Below are 19819 nucleotides of genomic sequence, written 5' to 3' on the forward strand. Positions count from 1 at the left end.
AACTAAGAGAAACGAAAAGAAAAAGAGAAAGGGAAAAGTTGGGAAAGTCAACCTCTCATGGTGGGTGATATCTTTCTACTACCATATTAAAATTATGAAAAAGAGTAAGCAAAGGCGGACAAGGATTCCTCTCGTTAGACTTTAGATACCATGTAAAATAACAAGAGACGAGAGGAATATTGAAATAAATCTATATATTGAATTAATTCATGAGAGTACAATATATAAAGAAACACTAATGGGCTTAGCCCATACCTAACCTAAATCCTAATGAAATAAGGAAATAGATCTTTACAAATAATAAAGATATCCTAAGGATATATTTTCCAACATGAAAAATGAAAAAATACAACTTTATTATTATAATTATGTACTACCCATAATATATAATATTAAAAATTAAAAGAACACAACTTATGTCCTTTAAAAGAACACACATTTAACCACTTTATTAATGTGTTCAACCATATCATTAAGGGCAATACTTTTAAAACAATAAATAAACGTGGAGTCTAGAGGTGGCAATATGGGTTGAACCTGACGGGTCAACGGTCAAAACTGGGCGGGTTGGGTTACACATTTTAACCCACCAACCCACCTCAACCCGCCCCGTTAGGTTTTGGGTCAAAACGGGTTGGCGGCGGGTTGGCCCGTCGGGTTGTGATTTTTTTTTTTTTACTATTAGGTAGTAGTTTATTTGTATTTAAGCTTTTGTGATATCCAATTTTTTGTTATTTTAAAAAAATAAAGTAGAAAAATGGGATAAAAACTGGACAATGGACAAGGTTTAAAAATTCTATTATTACTAAAGCTATACAACTATAGTAACTAAAGGCTTGTACTTAAAGACTTTTCACGATAAACTTTGTGCAGTTCAACAGTTTTTCTTTAAGTTAATGCTTTTTGTTTTGGGAGAGAATGTTTTATTGAATACTGGTTGTGTCATTGATCTTGCAGGGAAGGGCACTCTATTATATACAAAGGGAACTCTATTATTATTTTTGTTTCGATCAATAGAATCTGTGTTGCTTTCTAGTTAACTCCTTCAACTCGTTGCTAATGTGTGTCTATTTCACGAAAAATTAATTAAAATATGAAAACTTCGAAATATTTGTAGTTAATAAAAGATAAAATGGGAAATTAGAGAATAAGAAAGAAAAAGAAAAAACCTGCCATCCAGTGAAGATAATACTAATAGAATCATCTGTTCCATTTGAAAGGTAATAGATTTCAAGTTTCACTAAGGAGTTATGTATAATGGAAAAAATAAATAAGAAAAACTTTATTTATGAGAAAGGTAATCTATATATGGAGATAAAAACAAGTTTGTAAAAAATGTATGACTGAATATTAACCTACATTTAGATTTAAAATTGGAAAAAAATTAAGGGGAATGTAATAAAAAAATAATAATATTGTAATATTAATAAAATACAATTTATTTTTTATTTTTAATTATTTTTTATTTTTTAGGCGGGTTGACCCGCCAACCCATCATAAAACGGGGCGGGTTAGGATTTTCAACCCATATTCAAGTGGCGGGGCAGGGCGGGCCAACCCACTTTTGGTGGGTTGATGGCGGGTCGACCCGTTTTGCCACCTCTAGTGGAGTCCACCGTTTAAAAAAAAGAAAGGGTTGGCACAATTTTTTATATATGCCAAAGTCCCCGATCATTAATATTTCAAACATGGTCATAGACTTACGGTTAGTGTTTTAAAACCTCGCCCCACTCCTGGATCAATCCTGTCGGATTGCTAATCCCCTATCTCTGAGGGTTGGGATCAACAGTTATACCCTACATGCACGTTAACCTCTCCGACCCCCGAAATCCTCTGGTTGAACCCGTGACTCTCGGGTCAGATGGGGTCACTGCATCTAGAGCTAGATGTGAAATATGAACCGTTCTTCTTCTTCCCTCCCAGCCCTACATAGTCTCCCTATCCAGTGATCTCCTCTGCTGTGGTGATGGTTCCTCCTATCTTCTTCGGTGTTCTCTCTCCCTCTTCTATGCTATTTTGATTCTTCTCTTCCTATAGTTGATTCATCGCACCACCGCCTCTCCTCTGCCGTTCTTTCTTGGGTAAGAGATATCCTTTTACATGCAGTTGTAGCCTTGTAGGTGCGTGAGAAGTATAAGGAGGGTATGAGTTTGATGATATAATTTTTCATTAACTCCATTGGAATATATGTTTTATACTTTGATAGTTTGATTAGCTTATGCAATATTGAGTTGTGGATGTAAGTGGTTGAATAATGTTAAGTTTATTTTGAATCTTTGGTGATTGGTAGTTTGATTTTTTTAAAATTTTCATATAGGATATATATTTATATTTTTAATGTACAAAATTGTGTCAATAAAGTAACCCTATAATCCCCCGATTAAATCTGTAACCCTCGACCTCGGTGGCCGAGCCGAGGTTTTGATGGGTGTTTATTAGTGGTGTTTATCAATCGATCCAAACCGATTCAAACTGCGGTGACCGAATCGAAAAACTGAAAAATCGAAAACCGAAAAAAAGCCACAAATTTTAATTGGATTGGATCAGTTTTCGGATTGATGGATAAAAATCGATCCAATCCAAACCGATCCAATATATTAAAAACTCTCTACTTACTTAGGTCTTTCCTCAATCATAACTCAAAAATTTCTAAATCCAAGACCCATTAACCCATTAACTAAACCTAAGAAAAAATTTAGTCACATCTCATCAACAAAATTTCATCTGTGTAGAGCTTCATATCCCATTACCAAAAAATAAATAAATTATATTATCGTTTAATGATACTTTTGTATTTAAAAAAAAACAAATTACAAAGCCAATATATACAAAAGATGTTATTTGCACAATAATCATGAAACTAATTTTAGGATTTTCAAAAAATCAAAAACCGATCCAATCCCAACCGAAAAAAATTGGATTGGATTGGATTTGAAAAAAATTCAAATCGAATGGATGATTATATGATCAAATCGAAGGAATTGGATCAGATGATTTTTACTTCTAAAATCGGTTCAATACAAACCACGAAGACCTTAGTGTTTATAGTTGTTGTATAAGTCGAATGGGAGGATGACATTAGGTTAGCAGTTCAATCGCCGATCCATTAACCGGACAAGGAGATTCAGTTAAAGACTTAAAGGAGTTTTTTTTAATGGTTAATATAAAAACTATATTAAAAGTATTTTATATGTAAAAAAATGTTGCGTAACATAACTAATGCTAATAATAGTTAAATTGGACTAGTTAAATAATAATAAAAATTAATAGCTAAAAGCCTATTTTTTTTTTTTTTGAGCATAAGTTTATAATAACGTGCAGTTTAATAATATAATATTTTATTACAAGAATCTTTCTTGTATCATGATTAAATTTTATAACTACTTCTTTTAAAATTTTCTATTTTATAATTAGAGTTATGATTTTAGTATCTCATAGCCTATTCGGCTTCCTTCCATTTAAGGAATGTCTAAATGGGGGGAGTTTGAAGAAAAAATAAATGGATAAATTCTATTTTATTAATTAAATAGTATCCTTATGTCATACATTTTTTAAAAACAGACAATTAATTTAAGGGATTATATACAATAGCTCTCTAATAATTTCTGTTTCATTTAAAATAATGAACCCTTGATTCTGTTTCTTTTTAATTAGGAAACGAAAGGTTTTAAGAAGATCAAAGAGGAAGATTAATTTTATATTTCTAAATTTGTTTATAAAATAAATAAATAAATAATAATTGAAAAGCTTTGGGCAAATCTCACATCATTCATACAAGACGGTCGACGGATGGGAACCGCCTCCTTTCTATGAGAAGACACCAAAACACAGAATCCGTCCAAATATCAATTTCTTCGTGGCATAGGCTACGTTCTTCTCATGTGGTCGTGTAGACGTGTCTCTTTTTTTTTATTTTTTTAAAGTGTCTATTATTGTACCAAAAAAATTAAAAAGTGTCTATGTACATTTATGACAGCAATGCCCCTCAGGGTATATTCCATTCAATAATTTCTCAGCCCACAGAGGCCCATCCGTGATTCTGTCGTGACAAAAGAAACACAAATAAAATGGATTTACTAGTCTACATGAGATAGTACTTTTACGAAAGTGATACAAATATATGAGATTCATAATTTAAAGAGAAAAGAAAAAATTAGACACAAAATTTATGAATCTATGACATGAGATAGGTATCTTATACAGCACGCGACGAGACTATCATTTCCCTAAAACCTATAAGGCAACTTTTGACCTTTCTATTTGTAAAGTACATCTGTTCTGCAATTTCAAGTACTAACATGGCAGGATCTCAAGCTTCGGAGGAGGCAGTGATAGTTGGTAAACCTGTCCAAGAGCTGGTCTTGAATTCTGAAAACTTGCCAAAAAATTATATCTACGATGAAGGTGGTGCTGGATTTCGAGATGCTCTTTTATCATCAGAGGATATTCCAGTGGTTGACCTTGACCAACTCACTTCTCCATCTACAGCACAACAAGAACTTGCAAAACTCCGCTATGCACTCAGTTCATGGGGCTACTTTCAGGTCTGCCTTTATGATTCTTACTCTTAGGATTTAAATCTAGGTTAGAAAACTATGAGAGAAGATATTACATGTGAACTAGACCCTTTTATTTAGTTTTTTTTTCCATCATAAACCCGTTTATTTTATAGATTCACGGCTTCAGAACATACCAGAAACAAATTGAAAAAAATAAAATAAAAGTTAGACACCGGAATCATTGCATATATATTTGCCTATAGAAGCTACCAAAGTGTAAACCAAGCCTCCAAAGTCTAGATGCGTGAGGCAGTGTGTGTGTATATATATATATCAAAGTTAGAAAAACATCAGAGAAGATATTAGAGGTGAAATAGAGCCCATAAGGTTCTGTTCATCATAATCACTTTTTTTCTTATTTCCCTTAATTGATTGGGATTTTACTTGTGCATACATCAGGCATCAAACAAGTGGACTGAAGCATCACCTGTCAATGGTGTGGAACTTAATTTTAGAGAACAGTGTAATCTCTACTTTGAATACTTTATCTTTCCTATTATGATCAAATGATCATAGAGAAGCACAATCTCTACTTTGGATACTCTATCTGTCCTATAATAAGATCAAATCAGAGAATAAGATTTAAGAAATGTTAATGTAAAACAAGAGGCATTGAGCCCCTAATTACATTCGCAATTATTTTGTGGGATTCAGGCAATAAACCATGGTGTGACAAGCTCATTTCTGAACAAATTGAGAGAAGTTTCAAAGCAATTCTTTGAACTTCCGATGGAAGAAAAGCAAAAGTATGCAAGGGAACCAAACGATATTGAAGGATATGGAAATGATATGATATTTTCAGAAAATCAAAGGCTGGACTGGACTGACAGAGTATACATCAAGGTGCATCCTGAAGACCAGAGGAAGTTAAAAGTTTGGCCCGAAAAACCAAATGATTACAGGTATATATATTCTGCTGTTTTAGATATTTAAGTAAAGTAAGCATGAACTATTTCTAATCTTGACAAATGCATAGCATTATTATTTTTGGACAAGGACTAAGCAAATTTTCCCCACATTTCTCTTGGGTTTGTGACACAAGTATTCACTCCATCAATTGCACATGAACCACTGTGGATGTCTGAATGCAGGAGTACTGTACTAGAGTATACCGAAAGGTTAAGGCTGCTAAAGGAAGTAATTTTAAAGGCCATGGCAAAGTCACTGAACTTGGAAGAGAACTGTTTCCTAAACGAATGTGGGGAGAAACCTTCAATGTTTATGAGATTCAACTACTACCCTTCATCTCCTATGGCTGATCATGTTCTTGGTCTGAAGCCACATGCTGATGGATCAATTATAACATTTCTGTTGCAAGATAAAGAAGTAGAAGGCCTCCAAGTCCTCAAAGATAATCAGTGGTTTAAAGTTCCAGTAATCCCTGATGCTCTCGTGATTAATGTTGGTGATCAATTAGAGGTAATTAATAACTGAATGCTCATACATTCATTCAGGCATAACAGCAAAGAGAAAATTAAGCTTGTTCATGATAACTGATATGATTGATAGAATCTGTTGAATGTGATAAACAGATAATGAGCAATGGAATTTTCCGGAGCCCAGTACACAGAGCAGTTATAAATGCAGAAAAGGAGAGGCTTACAGTAGCTATGTTCTGCATTCCAGATTCAGAAAAAGAGATTAAACCAGTGGACAAGCTAGTGAATGAGTCAAGGCCAACATTATACAGACCCGTCAAAAACTATACTAAGATCTATTTCCAGTATTACCAGCAAGGAAAAAGACCAATTGAGGCTTCAAAGATTTAGCTTTTAATGTGCTTGTCCACGGTGGTGATTCCAAAAACACAAATAAATTGAGAAACACACTTTATTTTTCTCGATAAATCCTAAGATATGACTGGCAGCTTAAATTAAATTCGTGTTAACTTGTATGATGATTTATTGGGAGATATAGTATGTGGAGTTTAATTGCATGCAATGAGGTGATCCGCACAATTATTAAAGTTTAAAGGTAACTGCATTCAACTGCAAAATTTTCTTGTTTGTATTTTGGGGTTTACATTTATGCATATACTGTACGTGCAACAATCAACTTGAAAGCATTAAATGTGCAGATGTTGTACGTAAAGCAGCTGCAGAAATAATTTTACCTTATATTTTATACCAATGGGTTGAATCGAATTAATTCATTTGTCATGATTAATGAGATAGATATTAGTACATAACGATTGGCTTGTGGGAGTGAGAAACATGATTGTTTGTGGTAAATTTGATGGAGAAAAAATTCATTAACAAATTTAATTGATTTTCCTATATATCAAGAATGAATCGATTACCAACTAAAATAAAAAGAAAGAATGAATCGGTTTGCTTCTAATTAAAAAAAATAAAACCAAATCAAATCGATTTTATCTTTTTCTTCTTGTTTTGTTTGGTTAAACCAGGATATCCAAATTGATTTGTTTCATTTCAATTGATAAATAAAATTTTCTTAAATGAATTCAAATATAATTTTCTTAAAAAATCAAATAAAAATATCATTAATATATATAAATAATAAACTAGTTTGAAAAGTTTAATAAAAAAGTAAGTTGAAGCGGAAATATATAAATATTTAAGTTTTTTCGCAAATCAAATAATACCAATCGATTTTTGCCAAAAATAAAAGAGAATCAAATAAAACTGAAATTAGTTGACTTTGTTTAGTTTTTAATATTCTGATTTGATAATTTCGATCGAGATTGGATTAAATCAAAGATTTGATTTGATTATTTTGGTAGCAATTATTTTTGTAATGTCATTATTATAGATGCAAAACATTGAATGCTCTGTGTTGCCATCGTACAGAGAAAGCCCAGCCCAATCTACTACAGGGGTGAAGACGGATTTGTATATAATTGAAAGTTGTATGGGGCTGTGACTAGGGTCTAGGGCACTATGTTGAAGAGGCAAGATCGTCATTCTGAGTAATAATGAAGGAGATTTTGGTCTTTGGGACACAGATGATGCCGAACGGAACACACGAATCCCTTTCTACAACTACAAGGCCCGTTCTATTGCCTTGTTTTGTATCCCATTAACACACAAAAATCGTTCTGTTTCGTTTTAGTTTTCAGAAATTAATTGCTTCAAAATTGAAGGTTTGAATACCTATTGCTAGGGATTCTAATTCACCCTTCTAAGATATGGATGCGGAGGATGAGGAAGCTCCACAAACTAAACCTTCTCTTCCATTCCAACCACACCCTGATCCTGATGCTGATGCTGATGCCGATGCACCTGTTGACCTCTCAACCACCGTGTCACAATGCGATACCGGCCTGCAAAATTTTACCAACTCCGGTGGAGGAGACGTGCCGCCGGCTCCTGTTCACGGCGGAGATGCCGAGGTTGTGATCACGGGGAAGTCGAGTGAAGCCGACGCGGTGGTGGTTTCAACCGATGAGATAAAGGAGACGGTGATGGTGGTGGCCGATGGGGGCAGCGAAGTGCAAGTGATGGACGTAGCGGGTAATGAGATAGTTGAGGATAGGGATAGCGTAGGGATGGATGATTCGGAGAAGAGAAATGCCTCTGGCTCATGTGTGGTTGGTGTGGAAGATGAAATTGTGGAGGGGAAAGGGAATGAAGGAACCGATGTGGATGACATGGTTTTGGAGACTGGGAAGGTGGAAGAGGAAGCCAATTTGACAATTGGGGAGAACGAGGACGATGGGGAGACAAATGAAGTTGCTTTGACGGAAGGAAAAAAAGAACAACAACAAGAAGAAGAGGAAGAGGAGAAACAACATCAACCAGAAGCTGAAGCTGATGCTGATGCTGTTGGTAGTATGGCAGAAGATACAGAGGATGCTGAGGAGACAAATGAAGCTGCTTTGATGGAAGAAGAAGAAGAAGAGCAAGAGCAAGAACAACAACGAGAGCGACAAGAAGCTGAAGGTGAAGGTGATGCTGTTGGTGGTTTGGCAAATGATAAAGAGGATGCTGAAGAAACAAATGAAGCTGCTTTGATGAAAGAAGAAGAAGAAGAAGAGGAAGAACAACAACAGCGACAAGAAGTTGATGCTGATGCTGATGATGGTATGGCAGAAGAAGATACAGAGGCTGCCGAGGAGATAGAGGTGACGGAGGAGCAGAGTACGAGTGTCAGTGGTGGGAAGAGGAAGCGTGGGGCTGGGAAGAATGCTAAGTCTGCAGGGAGAGTTCCATCCAAAAAAAAGATGGAGGAGGACGTTTGTTTCATTTGCTTTGACGGGGGTGACCTTGTGCTTTGTGACCGCAGGTGAGACTGAGATTATTATGCTCGCACTTCTTTTCTTTTTTTATTGCGAATTCGCTTGGTATTTTTATCCACTATGTTTATTTGGAAAACTCAATAGCTTTTCTTTGGTGTTTATTAGGGGATGCCCCAAGGCTTACCATCCTTCATGCGTCAATCGTGATGAGGCCTTCTTTCGAGCCAAGGGAAGGTGGAATTGTGGTATGTTTCCTTATTCTGTGCTGTCTTGGTTCTTATCATCATCGTTTAGTTACTTTTTCTTTCGGGTTTGGTTCAATGTTCACTTTTACTTTTCAATGTCTGTGCTGTAGTCTTATGATTCTTTAAACTCTTTAGGTGTTAAGATAAAATTCACAGTGGAAGTTTGAATATTTAATAGTGACATGTGGGTTATACTTATGATTTGAAAGTTGTGAATATGCCTCAATATATTTAAGATTCCCAAATTTCTCTGAGAGGTTTGAAGATGGATAATTCGAAAAGTTGATATTGCTTGAAGAGAGTGACTGAAGTCAAGTATATGCATATTGTTGAGAAACTGAGGTTCTTGCATCAGCATGACATTGGAGGAAGCTTGCAATATTATATAAAGCTATGATCTAATTACAAAAATATCCCTATTACAATAGAAACTACAGTAGTGATTTGACCTAAGCATTTTCACTTTGATATACTAATAGGCCCCCTCAAACTCAGGGTGGATGCAGCAGATTGTGAGAGTCCACCACCCAGGGTTATCAATTGTGCCACATTTGTGCCACAATCCTGCTACAATAGCGGGTTGCGGTCAGTGACCGCTACTGGCCGCGCTGCAACAGGTAAGAGTTGTGGCAAATCGTGACTTGTCACGGCCAAATCGCAGCACAATGGGGAAACAATTCGAAATTCAAAGTTTGTCATCGTTTTTAATTTCTAACAGCTATTTTCGTGAGTTTCTTTTGGTCTTTTAACTGGGTTTTAGTACAATACCCTCAGCCCACTCTCTTTCTCCCCACTCTCATGAGCCTAACCTGACTCCCTCTCGTCTTTCTCTTGTCTCTGCATCTCTCCTTGAATTTGATTAGTGAACCATGTTTTTAAAAATTGTTACCCATTGAACAATTTGTTACCAGTAGGATCAAAATTACCTAAACTGCCTGATAGTTGTTCTTATTTTGGAATTGTGTTTCATGGTCTGCAGTATTGTACTTAGTGGCATCAACTTGGGATGTACTGACATATCTTTGGGGAATGATTGTTTGATTGGAGGCAATTGATATTCTGGATGCAAGGGCTTAAGATAGGGAGAGTACCGTTGTGTTAAAGCTATGCTTTTTCATATTTTCGACACACTTTTTTGTCAAATGTAAATGTGTTTAGCATCAATACGCTTCAATGAAGGTTGCATGCTTTTTATCTCAATTCTCTCTTTTAAATTTCTCTTTCTTTTTTATTATTATGTCTTGTTTATTTGGTAGTATTTTTTTAATTTTTGTGTGTGTGTTCTGAACATAATTGAATTTATTTTGAATGCCAAGGTATCAAATCTGCAAAAACTTAATCATGTTTACACTTGACATTGCTTTATCCTATCTGACTTTCCATATCATCGATCTTCATGATCCCAGGTTGGCATCTTTGCAGCATCTGTGAGAAGAATGCATACTATATGTGCTATACATGTACGTTCTCTTTGTGCAAGGGATGCATCAAAGATGCTGTTATCTTATGTGTTCGAGGAAACAAGGGATTTTGTGAGACATGCATGAGAACTGTAATGTTGATTGAACAGAATGAGCAGGGAAACAACATGGTATATCTTCCCTCCCTGCCTCTCTTCTTGTCATATGCTTGTAAAAATGTTATTCTGAAACAATGCAATGTATGTGCGTTTTGGAAAGATTAAGTGTTCATCCTTTTTCAGTGATTCCATTAGTTTCAAGGTGGTAGTGGTTCATTGGTTTTTGATATCCACTTGTCTTGTTGCTAACTTATTCTTTCTATATATATATATATATATATATATATATATATATATATTGGTTTACATTTTAGAATTTTTAAGAATGCCTGGGCTTGCATATCAGCGCATGTTGTCAAGTGAATATGTTGGTTCATGTAAAGAACCAATTCAACCCAAAACCTTAAGGTGTTGGGTGAGAGCCTTTTAATGGTTTATATTATTCTCTAACACACCCCTTCACGCAAGAGCCCTTTGGACTTGAAGCGTAGATATTACACAGGTCCAATTTTTGGTTTACCTTGTGCTTATTTAATTCCACTAGAAAGTGGGGGGCGGTGAGGATCGAACTTGTGACCTTGTGGTCATTGAAGCTCTGATACCATGTAAAGAACTAATTCAACCCAAAACCTTAAGGTGTTGAGTGAGGGCCTTTTTAATGGTTTATATTATTCTCTAACAGTTCATATACGACGGACTTGAAAATCTGGCTATTTTGGTATTGTAGTTGTGGAATTAGAGAACCATAATAAAATGTAGAGATCTGAATTTTTAATGGCATTAATTGAGAGCACCTAGTTTTGACTACAAATAATTATTCTTCATGCTTGTTGCAGGGACAAGTGGATTTTGATGACAAAAACAGCTGGGAGTATCTCTTCAAGGACTACTACATAGATCTTAAAGGAAAGCTATCTCTAACATTTGAAGAACTCACTCAAGCTAAAAACCCTTGGAAGGGATCTGATGTGCTTCCTTCTAAAGAGGAATCACCAGATGAACTTTTTGAAGGCAATAATGATAGGGGATCAGATTCAGATAGATCCTATGAGAATGTAGATTTGAGTCGTCCTACAAGAAGAAAGGCCAAGAAACGGGCAAAAATGCGTTCCAAAGAAGGGAGTTCATATAGTGCAGTGACGGTGCTTGGTGCCGATGGGCCATCTGCAGATGGCAGCTTTGAGTGGGCTTCAAAAGAGCTTTTAGAGTTTGTTATGCACATGAGGAATGAAGACAAATCTGTTTTGTCTCAGTTTGATGTGCAGGCTCTTTTGCTAGAGTATATTAAAAGAAATAAACTTCGAGATCCTCGCCGAAAAAGTCAAATCATTTGTGATGCAAGGCTCCAAAATTTGTTTGGTAAACCAAGAGTGGGACATTTTGAAATGTTAAAGCTTCTTGAATCCCATTTCCTTCTGAAAGATGACTCTCAGGCTGAAGACCTACAGGGTAGTGTTGTTGATACTGAAGTGAGTCATTTGGAAGGTGATGGAAATGCCGATTCATTTCTAAAAGCTGGCAAAGATAGGAGACGTAAAACTCGTAAGAAGGGTGATGAGAGAGGACTTCAATCTAATGTTGATGATTATGCAGCCATTGATAATCACAATATTAATTTAATTTATCTACGACGTAATTTGGTGGAAGATATACTTGAGGATATGGAAAAGTTTCATGATAAAGTTGTTGGTTCTTTTGTGAGAATAAGAATTTCTGGTAGTGGACAGAAGCAAGACTTGTATAGGCTGGTTCAGGTTGTAGGTAAATATTTGGACAACAATACCTTTCAACTATCATTATTTGCGATATAAAATAAACTTTGCACTTTGGTTTCTTTTTAATTATCTTCATGGTCAGGCACATGCAAAGCAGCAGAGCCGTATAAAGTTGGTAAAAGAATGGCAGATATCTTGCTAGAAATCTTAAATTTAAACAAGACAGAGATTGTATCAATTGATATTATCTCAAATCAGGAGTTCACAGAGGTGATTCAATACACAGCATTTTTTACATTTTTACCTCCCTCCCTTTTGTTATTATTCAGTGACAGTTGACTTTTGCGGTAATTCCTTTTGAAAGCATTATTTACCCCCTTTAAAACTTGACATGAAAATATCAATGTGCACTACCATCCTCCAGTACATCCTAATTGCATTTAGGGCGATATTCCATTTGATAATCAACTATACTTATTGCTAAAAGTAGAATCTAAAGGCAGCTTGGGAGCCGCTTATTTAACCATAGAGCAAACACTTAAATTAGTCCTCCAAATGTTTGCATGTCACCGCATTAGTCCTCCAACGATTTTTGTCAACAAATTTGTCCCTCAAAGATACCAAATTCGTCCTAATATCACCACTTTAATCCTCCATAAGGATGAATGTGATGACGTTTTAGATCTTTGAGCCTTTGAGGTGCTAATTTGGTGATAATTTTGGAGGAGCAATTTAGTTGTTTACACTTAACCATATGATGTTGAGAATAAATAATTTCTGTATTTTATATTTTCTCAGAGTTGATGATTTGTATAATTTAAACTTACGCTTAAGATTTATTATTTCCTTGCATAAGATATTGATTAATTTTCTGTTAGGATGAATGCAAGCGTCTCCGCCAAAGCATAAAGTGTGGTCTCATAAATCGGCTGACTGTGGTAATTTTATGTTCAATAAAATCATTCTTTCACGCATCAGATGTTATACTTTGTACTGAGGACATAAATTTGTCTTGTAGGGTGACATTCAGGACAAAGCATTGGCGCTTCAGGCAGTTAGAGTGAAAGATGTAAGTTGTTTTTCTATACCTTTACTTATTCCTCATGGGATTGTGCGTATGCATCTTTCAAAAATTCTTATTTTCTTATGGTGTGTCATTGTTACTTCAATTTTATTGATGCATTGAAGGAAATAATGTGAAATATGTTAGGAAGTTACCTTCAATTTACAAATGAATCTTTATTGATTTAAAGGCTTCAGTTGAAATGTTAATAGAAAGTTAGATTGATGAATTCAATTCCTATTTAACGAGAGTCTGGAGAATTGTCGTAACTTTTGTCTGATTACATCTTTCAGTAACCGTGTGATCACATTTGGGAGAGGAGGCATGATATTCTTTCTGTAGTTAAAATTTCTAATTTGTCATCTCAGGTTTAAATCTGTTGAGGCTTAGTAATGTAGTTCTGATAATTCTTGTTCTTGATATAAGCACTTTCAACTAAGACTGTCATTTCCGCTTTGGAAGCCAATCAAGGATTACTTCACTTTGGAAGTTAACTGATTGTCCCAATTAGTTTAAATTGTTAAATTGAATTTCTTGGTGTGTGTTCAATAAATCCTCATTTCATTTCCTAATAATTTATTGTCTTGATTTAGACTACTTTTTATCTGTGAAATTTGAAATATATTTTCTGGTCTTTGTCATCTAATTTATTACAGTGGCTAGAAACAGAGATAATGCGGCTGAGTCATCTTCGTGATAGAGCTAGTGAGAAAGGTCGCAGAAAAGAATATCCTTTTCTCTTCAGAAAAATTTAAAATGCAATATATCTGGCAATATTTTGGTGTTTATTGCTTTTCGTTTCCTTGATGTAATTTGACTTCTTGTAGCATTAATGATAGGTCTTGTTTACAACATTCAGCTATGACATTATCGGCATGTGGAAAATAGAAATCTGCAGATTGTTTTTGGTTGATCTTTTTTATCAATTTATAGTTGCCACAGCTCCTAGTAGTTTCGGAATTGATAATTCTTAAAATGGGATCTTTTCATCTGAAACTTGTATTGAGGGCAAGCCTTGGAACAGTGGTAAGGTGGCTCTTTTGTGACCGAAAAGTCACGAGTTTGAGTCTGGGAAACAATGTCTTGCAAAATGCAATGGTAAGACTATGCTACGTATAATTGACCCTCACCCCTATGCTGAATTAGGGAGCCTTGTGCACTGGAGTTTGCCCTTTGGAAACCTATATCATATATTTCAGAATGAGATATCTGAAAAATTTAAAATTCCCGTGTTTGTTGTAACATGTCAAGCCTGAGGAATTTTTCATATATTTCATACTCGAATATCTTATAAATATACTTCCTAATATGTTGTTCGCTTAACAAGCACACTCAGTTTTAGTCAGGTGTTTTTAGTGGGTCAATTTCTAATAATGCAGTCCTTACAAGCCTTCAAATTACTTTTTTTCTGCATTTACAAAGTTTCTAATCATAACAAAATTCATCTATGAATTATAAATCGTTAACTGCTTCATATGACCATATTCAGTCAAATAGATGGTGGGGCAAAATTCTTTAGTAGCTAGAAAATTATTTTGGTAATATTGCTGATGTTTGGGTTGAGATGGGTAATTGTCATTATAATTTTTTTTTCCTTTGTGATTATGTTTTACTTGGTTCTACTTGTCAATAATATCATTTTCATGTTATTTTCAACTTACTAATTTTTGTGATGCTTTGAAATTGACCAAGAACTCTCGGTACTATTTTGTATTGATCCTTAACTTCTTCTCACGCTAAGAGAATGTGTAGAGAAATTGCAGCTTTTGAAAACACCTGAAGAACGTCAGCGTAGATTGGAGGAAATTCCCGAAATACATGTGGATCCAAACATGGATCCAAGTTATGAGTCTGAAGAAGATGAAGAAGAAATGGATAATAAAAGACAAGGTGGTATTAATATAGTTTGAACTTGTATACTCACCTATTTTTTTGTTTCGTTTTATTCTAATATTTGTTCATAATTTCATTTCTATGCCTGCAGAAAATTACATGAGACCTAGAGGATCTGCCGCATTTGGAAGGAGGGGGATGGAAATTGTTTCTCCTAGAAGTGGTTCTATTTCAAGTGATTCTTGGACTGGAACAAGGAATTATTCTAATGTGAACAGAGAGCTCAGCAGAAATTTGTCTAGTAAGGGTTTTTCACTCAAAGGCGATGATGTTTCTAATGCTAGCGAGGCATTAAATGATGCTCAATTGCATCAGGGAAGAGATAGGGAATCACAACTATCAAATAGCTGGGAGAGGCAAAAGCTATCTTCAAGCTTCGAAAGTGGTGCTAAAAGTAGCCAACCATTGGTAACATCTGAGTCTTTTTCTACTGCTGTGCTAGAAGCTTCTGCAACACCATCTTGTGCTGGAATAGCTCCCCCAGCGGTGAAAATTAACGAAACTGAAAAGATGTGGCATTATAAGGATCCATCTGGAAAAGTTCAGGGACCATTTTCCATGGTGCAGCTACGCAAATGGAGTAACACAGGATACTTTCCTGCTGATTTGAGGATTTGGAGAACCACTGAGAAGCAAGATGAATCTATACTCTTAACAGATGCCTTAGCAGGGAAAGTTTCTAAGGAACCACCAATGGTGGGTGAAACTCTTCCTAAGGCTCAAACGGTGCATTTGGCTGCTCAAAAAGGCATAGAAGGTCAAGTTGGAGGAAGATCAACATTTGATCAAAATAGTGGATCTTGGAATTTAAATAGTACTCTGGGTTCTCCTGGACAAACCACAGGAGGAATTTGGAGATCTAAAGATAATATTAATTCTGTAGCAAATAGACCCTCTCCTTTGGCAGTTGAGGTCCCCAAGAATCCTGCAAATGGTTGGGGTTCTGATGCCGGTGTTAGAAATGAATCAACAAATCTTCCTTCGCCTACTCCCCAGCCTACTTCAGGTGCGACTAAGGGCCAGGCTTTTGAAAATACATGGTCTCCAACCCCTGTCCAGTTGGCTGGGTCTCTCTTACGAAATTCATTCCCAGGCGGTCCTGGAGGTTTGCAGGCCTCTGGGGTAGTGCTCCCAGAGAATGTTGTACAAAATACTGAAAATGGTTCAAGTTCACAAGCTGGTATGACTTCAGCTTCTAAATCAGAGAAGGGTATGATATTGAGCTCCACAGATACTCAAGTGCATCCTCAAGCAACAACAGCGGCACCTGTTCTGACTTCAGGTGTTGACATTAAAATGGCAGGTGTCCAAAACCAAGTTGTGAGTAGCCATAACTCTCGTATTGAAGCTCAAGGGTGGGGTTCTGGTTTGGTTCAAAAGCCAGAACAACAGGCCTGGGGAGGTACCCCATCTCAATGGATAGAACCAAATAATCCTGCTACTATGCCTGTCCGGCCCGCTTCCCATGGCCTTTGGGGTGATGCTTCGTCTATCCAGAACTCTACCTCATTTAGCACTGGAAATCCAACTGGGAGTTTACCCACGCCTGGCTTTGTGGGTATGACTACACCTGAGCCTTGGAGACCACCAACTTCAAGTAATCAATCAAACATTACAGCTCCGGCTCCAGCTCCGCCCAATATACCTTGGGGCATGGGCCTGCCAGGAAATCAGAATATTAACTGGGGTAGTGGGGCTTTTCCTGCCAATATGAACATGAACATGAGCTGGATGCCTGCGCAGGTGGCAGCACCTGGAAATGCAAATCCAGGATGGGCTGCTCCTAGTCAGGGTGTACCTCCAGTAAATGCAGTTGGCTGGGTTGCACCTGGTCAAGGAGGTTCACATGTAAGTGCAAATGCAGGTTGGGTTGTTCCTGGACCTGGTCAAGGGCTGGCACCTGGAAGTGCCAATCCCGGTTGGTCTGCACCAGCTGGGAATCAAGGGGTGTGGGGAAGTGAGCAAAGTCATAATGGAGACAGGTTTCCCAACCAAGGGGATCGTGGTACCCATGGTGGAGGTGGAGATTCTGGTTATGGAGGTAAATCTTGGAACAGACAGTCATCATTTAGCAGCGGAGGCAGAGGGGGTTCTTCCAGGCCTCCTTTCGGGGGACAAAGAGGAGTCTGCAGGTTTCATGAGAGTGGACATTGCAGGAAAGGGGCTTCCTGTGATTTTCTACACCCTTAAAAGAGTTGTAGGGCTTATTAGCGGCAGAGAATTATCTCTTACTGTACAGTATTTTCCCTTTCCCTGTCTTAACACTATATAAGAGTGCGTCATGTATGTAGAACTTGTGCATTGTAGCTTTTCATTTATTTCTCTCGCTTGATTGCCTTTTTTGGCCTTGTATTCCTTACTTACTTGCAGTTGAGTGATGCGAGAGATGACTAGCAGCAGAATTTAAGGTGGCTGGCTTTAGGGGTCCGTTTGGATGAGTTTAAAAATAAAAATGTTTTTTTATAAAAAAATTTAAGTCAAGAGTTATTTTATGTTTGGGTGGTATTTAAAAAGAGTTCGTTTTTTCTACGGTCAATGTAGATAATTTATTTACAGTGAGCTCAAAATGATATCATTTTGAGGCAGAAATTATGGTATTTTTGTAATTATAATTTATTTCAGGGTTATAATAGTCTTTTTTATTATAATTTTTTAATTTTTCAATTCAAAATGATATCGTTTTGGGAGTGAATGTAGATAACTTATTTATATTTACTTTAGTCACATTAAAGCTATTTAAAAAATAATTTAAATAAAAAATAGTATTATAATTTATTTTAAAAGTCTTAACTCTTTTTTTTCCTTTTTTTTTTCAAAAATTATATTCAAATACACACGTAAAGCGAAAATTACTTTTATTTTGAAAAGGACAACTTCTTAAAAAATATACAAATGGGGCCATAGATTAATAACCAATTAATGATGAAAGGAAGTTGCGGATATATAAAGATGGATAAAATAAGAGGCGGGATAAGAGTAGAAATGGATACGAGTTTGACAAGCTCATATTCTTTCCTATGTTTCATGTGCGTTGTATAAGAAATCTGATAGAATTATATTATTTTATCTTGTGTTTGGGATAGACTAGATATTATCGCGATATGATATAAATAGATAAAAATATCTTTTATAAAATAATTTTATAAGTTTTTTTAATTTAATTTTTAAACGTTTTTCACTTTATAAATTATTTTTATTATAAGTTCTTAAAAATCTAAAAGTAATAATTTTAAATTAAATATATAAAATAAATATATATGAGTGGCTACAGTTATCAATGTTGATAAAATATAACCTTGAATTCAATTTAAATAAAAAATTATGTACGCATATTTAAAAAAAAAAAAAAGTAAATATCTTTTTGGATCCTCAACAAAAAATACGAAAAGCATTTTAGAGTCTGTTTGGATGGACTTTTGTTTCTAAAAAAGTTTATTTAAAAAAAAATAAATCATTTTAAGGAATTTTAGATGTTTGGATAACTTTTTAAAAAAGCAAAAGTTAAAATAGTACTCTTTTTTAGCCAATAGTTGATTGCTTTTGACTAAAAGGATTGGGCCGAGTTTAATTGCAATTAATTAATAGAACGAACCGTAATTATTAGATTACTAATTACTGGATTATAAAGTATCCATTGCTCGGAATTCAAATTTGATCTCCTTCTAAAAGATAATATAAAATTTTAAAATACAAATTTAACCTTATCCTATCAGTCTATTATCTTTCCCTATCCCACGATTATGTTATTTTTTTGTTAGCTACAACAACCTATTACTTTACAATCAAACACCTCCCTCTTTTTTATTTTCGTTCCTATGTTTTCTTCTTCCAGGTACCGTTTTCTTTCATTTATCCTCATCCTACAATTGCTATTTTTGGTTCTTCTTTTTTCTTTGGTTCTTGATATTTTTCTTTTTTTCAAGCCACAATCACATAAGCAAGAAAATAAACACAGAAACTAAGTCACAAAACAAACAAGAAAGTGAATACAACATTAATGCTCTCCCTATTAATGTCGTTTTTTGTAATTTTGTATATAAAAAGTTCTTTTTTTTTTTTAACATCCAAATGATTATTTTTTTATGTAAAAGCAATTTTCACATCATATTTCCAAACGTAAAATAACTTTACCTTTTAAAAAAAGATATTTTGAAAAAAGCAATGCATAAAAAGTCCTTTTTTCAAAAGTCCATCCAAACGGGCTCTTTGAAATTCTAGTTCTTTAAAATTATGGTCCCTCAGAAATTCAAAGAAAACTCACATTAGTCCCTAAAAAAGGACTCATATTAGTCCTCCAAAAGATATTTACTCCAAAAAAATCATGTAGGCAACAAACAGACAAAGGAAAAATGCAAAATGCTTATTGATTCATTCCCTATGCCATTTCAACTTTAAAGGGGAAAATCTTTTATGGCAGAGGAGTAAGTAGAGTTGGCAGAGAAGAAGGGTTCTTGAGGTCAAAAAAGAAACGGTGGGGTTGGAAGATTCGGTGGGTCCCGAACACTTCCTAATTCTTGTTTACGACATTATTTTTTTCTTCTTATTCTTTTATAGCATTATTTTAACAGCGAGTTGTTGGTGGTGTAACAATTTTTCTTGGAGGCACTGAAGTTGTTCCTTCTAATCC

General features: G+C 35.3%; 2 protein-coding genes across 2 annotated transcripts; both read left to right on the plus strand.

Moving 5' to 3' along the window:
* Positions 1-4286: 4286 nt before the first annotated feature.
* Positions 4287-6507, plus strand: LOC133311345 (protein SRG1-like). Its single transcript, XM_061512375.1, has 4 exons — positions 4287-4544; positions 5214-5461; positions 5651-5978; positions 6092-6507. Exons 1-4 carry the CDS (start codon positions 4299-4301, stop codon positions 6326-6328), a joined length of 1059 nt encoding a protein of 352 aa, XP_061368359.1. The 5' UTR covers positions 4287-4298; the 3' UTR covers positions 6329-6507.
* A 1129-nt stretch (positions 6508-7636) lies between these two features.
* LOC133311344 (zinc finger CCCH domain-containing protein 19-like) lies at positions 7637-17703 on the plus strand. Its single transcript, XM_061512374.1, has 10 exons — positions 7637-8804; positions 8923-9002; positions 10409-10593; positions 11358-12282; positions 12379-12506; positions 13115-13174; positions 13255-13305; positions 13956-14026; positions 15035-15189; positions 15284-17703. The coding sequence occupies exons 1-10, from the start codon at positions 7708-7710 to the stop codon at positions 17380-17382; spliced, it is 4851 nt and encodes a 1616-aa protein (XP_061368358.1). The 5' UTR covers positions 7637-7707; the 3' UTR covers positions 17383-17703.
* Positions 17704-19819: the final 2116 nt, after the last annotated feature.

This window comes from Gastrolobium bilobum, unplaced genomic scaffold (genome assembly GCF_033153095.1).
Source record: "Gastrolobium bilobum isolate Gb01-03AN ecotype WA unplaced genomic scaffold, APGP_CSIRO_Gbil_v1 utg15966, whole genome shotgun sequence".
Lineage (NCBI taxonomy): Eukaryota > Viridiplantae > Streptophyta > Magnoliopsida > Fabales > Fabaceae > Gastrolobium > Gastrolobium bilobum.

Coding starts and splice junctions, on each gene's coding strand:
- LOC133311345 (XM_061512375.1), top strand. CDS start 4,299: ATGGCAGGATCTCAAGCTTCGGAGGAGGCAGTGATAGTTGGTAAACCT. Junction 4,545..5,213: donor GTTCATGGGGCTACTTTCAG/GTCTGCCTTTAT, acceptor TGTGGGATTCAG/GCAATAAACCATGGTGTGAC. Junction 5,979..6,091: donor ATGTTGGTGATCAATTAGAG/GTAATTAATAAC, acceptor TGTGATAAACAG/ATAATGAGCAATGGAATTTT.
- LOC133311344 (XM_061512374.1), top strand. CDS start 7,708: ATGGATGCGGAGGATGAGGAAGCTCCACAAACTAAACCTTCTCTTCCA. Junction 10,594..11,357: donor ATGAGCAGGGAAACAACATG/GTATATCTTCCC, acceptor TGCTTGTTGCAG/GGACAAGTGGATTTTGATGA. Junction 13,175..13,254: donor TCATAAATCGGCTGACTGTG/GTAATTTTATGT, acceptor TTTGTCTTGTAG/GGTGACATTCAGGACAAAGC.